Below are 6,000 nucleotides of genomic sequence, written 5' to 3' on the forward strand. Positions count from 1 at the left end.
TTATCAGCATTTTTTCATATAGCTTGTCTTAGCAACGCTAATTGGAAAGCTCCTTCTCCAATTTTTGACAACTCTAAATATTACAACACTTTTCTTTATGCTTATGTGACTTTCAGTCATCCACCATGGAAATGCTACTCTCCAGACAACACAGACTACAGCTCACTCTTCTCTACACAAAACATCAACGAGAAGTCGGCTAATGGCTCACAATCTAATGTTTCAGAAATTTTACACTTCCAAGAGCTATATTTCAAAAATCTCATAACTATCCTAACAGTTGTGTCAAACGGTATTCCCATTTACAGAGGAGAAAAACCAAGGATCACAGGAAAGATCACTCGCCCAAGTTGGTGCAGGAGATGATGATTCTAGAAACTCCATCTGCCACTCCTGGGGCCAATGCTCTTTGCTAAATGAAAGGCCACACGTGCAAGTAATTCTTATCACTGAAGGGTTTAAGGGCAAACACACCCTCTCCCCTCGGCGTTTCATCAGTTTAACGCAGCTGCCAGTCTCCCAATGGAGCCGAGCATTTATAATTCAGAGAAAAGCTTTTGATCAACCCTACCATAGAAACCCAAATATACCTTCAGTTTTTATTGAGATTATTAGAAAATTATTGGAAATGCACCCTGATAATGATGGAAAGTACCACCATACTTGTATATTCCCACTCTGGAAAATAAAACAACTCAGAGGTTACTGCCTGGAATAGGTCGTAACAACACTCCATCCACCCCCTTCTCACTCGCCTTTTCCCTCTCAACAGGAGAAAAGCGAGAAAATAAATCAGCATGCCTCTGATGATGGCCTAACTTCACTGCTGCCCATCCATCTGCTCCGTGGACTTCATGGCAAAGGCTCTCCATGGAAGTGGTTGAAAAGGAGCAACATCTTGCAGAGGGAAATAGATTGAAATGTTAAAACTGACCTTCCTTGTCCTTTTCACAAGTCATTACATTTGGAGTGCGTGCATCACACTGACAGGCTGTTTCTCCCCTCTGATCTGGGAAGTCCAGACTTCCCAAACAAGGCGGTTCAAGTCTGCCTTGAAAGGGAAAAATGGAGAGTACACACTTTTGGACCAAATCAATATTTAACTCCATGCCTGAAGACAGAATAGCACAGTGAAGATGCCAAAATGAATGACATCTAAAGAGAAACATTAAGTACACCGCACTTGGGTCGCTTCGAAGACCTGCCAACTTTATAGTTTTGAAACTTGTACTTACCAGATTCAAGATTTTTTTTTTTAAACAGCTTTATTGCTAGTTCCAGGCCTTTCTGTTCTTGTTCTTTCTTACCAGTTGTAAGCCCAAGGAAGCATAATACAATATTGGGGGTGGGTGGAGAGGCGGGGAGTAGAGATTCAAATCTGGGTTAAAAATCCTAGCTGCTGCTGCTGCTAAGTCGCTTCAGTCGTGTCTGACTCTGTGCGACCCCATAGACGGCAATCCACCAGGCTCCCCGTCCCTGGGATTCTCCAGGCAAGGACACTGGAGTGGGTTGCCATTTCCTTCTCCAATGCATGAAAGTGAAAAGTGAAAGTGAAGTCGCTCAGTGGTGTCCTAGACTGGGTGTCTAATAACTGAAGTAACTTCAATCAACTGAAGTAGTCTTAGTTCCTCATCTTTAATGTTGCCTATAGTTGGAGTCATTGTGAGGATTCAGTGAGAACATGCAAGCATAGGCCATACTCAGAGTAGATGTCCAGAAAAGGTTCCCATTTCTTCCTAAGTACAGTGACCACACTCAACCTCAGCGCCAAGAAAAAAACCAAAAAGGAAACTGACTCAAACTAATCACACACCAAAGTAGTTCCCGGTGTTAAACGTAAGATACTACAGCCCTAAGCCATCACTTCCAAATCTGTGTTTTTGAATCTGCTTGCAGAGCAGCCTGACATCTGCTATCACACAGATATGGCAGCCGGGATGGAGGGTTACAATTTATCTTTTCCTCTGAAACTCAGAAAGGAGAGCTCCTAGACACAGGGATTGAGGGGCTGAACATTTTAAACTGAAAACAGTGACCACAAGCCAAAAATCAGTGAACAATATACGAAGCATCTAATGTCCAAAGAGTTATTCTTGGACAATCAATTGTTTACCACACCCAAAAATCACCTTCAGAGCATCATCTCTGAGAATAAAGGTCATGGGAGTATTTGTGTGTGTGTGCATTCCCAACAATTAGACAAATTTTAAAAAATATAACAGTCACTTGGACAATTATAAATGTGGGAGACCCAAAAACACAGCCAATATTACTCATAAAATATGCAAAATATCTACAAAATACCTTAAAGGAACAAAGACTGAAACAGATGATTGAATTTATAATGTATGAAACACTTCCATGGAAGAGTGTAACAGAAACATTGTACACACACAAAGGTATATCACCTTATAGCTCTATCTGACAGGTAGGTCCAAGGATGCCAACAGTTAAGTGTATAAAGGAGTCAGTAATCTTTTCCCTTAAATATAAGGTTTATAACTATCATTGTAATAATGATGAACACAGGTTCAGGGAGGGATAAGATTCTTTAGGAGGATTTTAACTCAAGATTTGGATCCGATTTTTACTACTACTGTAGTCATTAACTACAGAAGTTCAGTAACTGAAATCTCTATTCAAAAATTCCATTTTTTTCCTATTAAAAGAACTTTTTAGAGTCTATCCCTTCACTGATCTTAATTCAGCAATCTTTCACTCTCTCATCTTTCCATTCATGCCCAGTATTTTTCTAGATATACACAGTTTAGCTTATATGGACTGATGAAGGGGTAGTCATTGAGTAGGTTTTATCTCAAGATTTTTGATAAATAGATGGACTTCTGTTATTCAAATTCTTACTTACTCTTCGTCAGTGCTTTAAATATTCTAGAGCTAGGTGGGGTGAGAGGAATTACTTTCCATGTCTGAGGGCTCAATCACTGCTGTAAGGCAAGTTTACAATGAGGTATTTGTATACTTTTCTATACAGTATTATTATCCTGTTTTCCTCCCCAAAACTTACATGATCTTTATCATATAGGAAATAAAACTAGTATCAATAATGCCCAAAGGATTCCCACTGTGTGAAGGCAGAGAATTCCTCCATACACATGCTTTGAACATTACAACCTATAACTTGTCCTTCAAGCTTGATCTCCAGAATTAAATGGTTTGAGGTGATTTGTTAAGTAATTCATGAAGAAAAAGCACAGTGGAGAGCATCACATGGACACCTTTAGAAAAAAATTGACTACAAGAGAAGTCACCAGAACTCCGTACTTCTATCAGCCCATAAAAAGGATTCCTTTTAACTCCCCATTCAGAATTCTGAAGAGCCGTTGGAGCTGACTAGGGAGAGTTACATACCCCATCAATGGTCCAAGGGCATCCCTAACAAGAGGGCCCCCAAGCTGATACTTTCCCAAAAGCTTTGTCTTAACCTGAAAAAGGTCAGCCTGGTATTTTTTGGTTTTGTTGCTCATTTGTTTTGAAAGGCGTAAAATATTATAAACAGTTAAACAAAGGACCTGCATCCAGTGCTTGTGTATGACAGAGTAAAAGGAGCTACACAGTAGCCACTGCTCCAAAGAACTTGTGATGCAGAAACATGAATTTCTATATACTAAATTTGTGCCTTCTAGATTTAAAGTAACACAGATCCACCATATTAATGATGGGACATTATTTTCCTAAAGGGTAATTCATACCATGTGTCATTAATCAGCAGGGTAACTCAAAGCTCATGCAAAACATGCTATCCCAGTTGAGAACTTAATTGCATTATTGTTATTATCTGGTTTGCCTGCGTCACTGGCCCTCCCACTTAAAGTGTACACACACACACACACACACCCAGAACACACAACCCGCACACGCACACCCACCCAGCACAGCATGGACAGAAAGACAGAACACCCAAGGCTAGGAGGTAAGAACCATGTAGTCTGGTAGGAAGAGGATTTTGAACCAAAAAGGTTTGTCCCTGGAAAGACAGGTCAAGTTTGCACCCAGGCTGCCTTCAAAAGTAATTAAGCCCATGCAGTTCCATTTCAGAGTGTTTCATTCTGCACAACAATGGGAGCAGCTGTGTGAGATCTCAGACCACGGAGTGCAAGACAGGCAGCCTCATCTATCTCCAGACTGCCACGCCGGAGTTTCCAGGTGGTGTGAAAAAGCTCGTGGGCTCTTCTTCCAAAGAGCACAAAGCTAATCTGCCATCCACAACAGTCCCCATATTAAACCAGTCCTTTTCAAGAGCCTGAAGAAAGGCTTTTTAAACGTCCCAGTGTTCTTCAGACTCTGGTCAATCCCCAAAGTTGGAGGTTACATGCCCAAACCCCGTATGCAGACGCGAAACTCGATTGCCTTAAGCACAAGTTTCTCTTGCTGCCTACTATTGTAGGATGTACAGCTAATTAGCTAGGAAAAGGCAACTGTACGAGCGCAAGTATTAGGAACGCGTCGAATCTTGTTTCCCTCCCAACAGCCCTTAAGAGAGGCTGAGACACCAAAAGTCGAAGTCTGGGGACTAACTGCGGTCCAGACGCCGGCTGGGGCGAGGGGGAGACCGCCACACCCTCCTGAGCTCACAGCACTGACAGGCTCAGGCTGGGAGGGGCCCAGAAACTTACACCCAGCAAGGAAAGGCAGAAGAGAGTCTTCAAGTGTCTCAGATTTACAAAGCTGGAAAGCTAGGAGAAGGGGATTCCGGGAGGGAGTCGGAGATTTGGTGAGGGGAGGGGAGGGATCCCTAGAGTCAGGACAGCTTGCAACACGTCCCCGCAAAACTGCACATTTTTGTGGTTTGTTTTAAGACGACAAGGAACGCGCCGAGGCGAAGCTTCTCTCGCGCCGGTTTCAGATGTCCCCCTCCTCGCTTAGGGACGGGGACGCCGCACTGCCGCGGGTTTCCTTCTCTTTCCCTTTTGGGGGAGCTCCCCTCTGCCAAGCCAGAAGTCCGCCTCCAAGTTCGCCTTTGCGCACCGCGCCGCCCTCAACCCGCCACATGCGCCCATCAGCCCGGTACCCGGCTGGGCGCCCGCTGGATGGTTCTCGAGGACTCGGGCTTTGAGGGGAGTTTTTTTCTTAAACAAAAAGCCTTAGCGGCCAGCCGCCCCCTCCTCCAAGCCCGCGCCACCTTCCCTTCACGCCCACGCCGCACCTCCCCGACACACGCACTGCGAGGTGCCTCTCCCGCCAGACAATGGGTTCGGGGCCGGCCAGTCAGCCAACCCCCAGCCCCGTGCCCCATTCCGGGACCCCAAGAAGGCTTGGCGCGGGGAGATCGGAGGAGGACCGAGAGGAGGCCAAGGGAGGCCACAATAAGCGAAGCGGGCGCCTCCCCCTTGGGACCGGGGATTCGCTCCCCGCGCGCGGAGAAGGGGAGAGGGCGGGGGTCAGCTGCACCGCCTGGTCTGGGGCCCCGGGGCCCGGCTCCCGGCCGCCGCCGCGCACTCACCAGCACGATGGCAAATCGCTCCTCCAGTTCACCTGGCTCGGGCATCGGCAGCTTCAAAGGCACGTTGTGCGCCCTGAAATCGGTCTGCTGTGAATCCATGCTCCCGGCGTTGCCCATGGTGGCTGCACGCCGGGGCAGGGGGCTACTCCGGGCCCCCTGCGTCCGCGTCGGAAATCAGAACAGCTCCCGGCGGCCGGCTCCCGCCCGCTGGCGCAACCAGCCCGGCTCCCCGCCCTCCGCTGCGCCCCGGCGAGTGTGCAGCGCGCGCCGCTCCCTAGCAGCGCTCGGAGCCGAGCCGCCCCCCGGCCTGCCTCATGCTCCCCGCCGCCCCAGCGCCGCCCCGGCCTCCTTTCCTCGGGAAGGGTCGTCAGGGCGCTGGGCGCCTATCTGCATGTTGCTCCGCTGGCACGCCGCCCCCTGCCAGCGATAGCGGCCAACGGGAGCGTGGTTGCTCGGACTTGGTCTCCCGCCGGGACAGTGATCGCCGCTGACACTTCCAGCTCTACGCCGGCGATCACGACGCTGGCTCGACCAGCACC

The 6,000-nt window shown here is 47.6% G+C and overlaps 1 protein-coding gene across 1 annotated transcript in view; it reads right to left on the minus strand.

Annotated features, from left to right (window-relative positions):
• Nucleotides 1–5,578, minus strand: part of FMNL2 (formin like 2) — a 323,348-nt gene extending 317,770 nt beyond the window's left edge. Inside the window, exon 1 of the mRNA XM_052660187.1 lies at nt 5,462–5,578. Within this exon, the coding sequence (XP_052516147.1) occupies nt 5,462–5,578 (117 nt within the window). The remainder of the gene's footprint in view (nt 1–5,461) is intronic.
• Between the last annotated feature and the right edge of the window lie 422 nt (nt 5,579–6,000).

This window comes from Budorcas taxicolor, chromosome 2, assembly GCF_023091745.1.
Source record: "Budorcas taxicolor isolate Tak-1 chromosome 2, Takin1.1, whole genome shotgun sequence".
Taxonomy (NCBI): Eukaryota; Metazoa; Chordata; class Mammalia; order Artiodactyla; family Bovidae; genus Budorcas; species Budorcas taxicolor.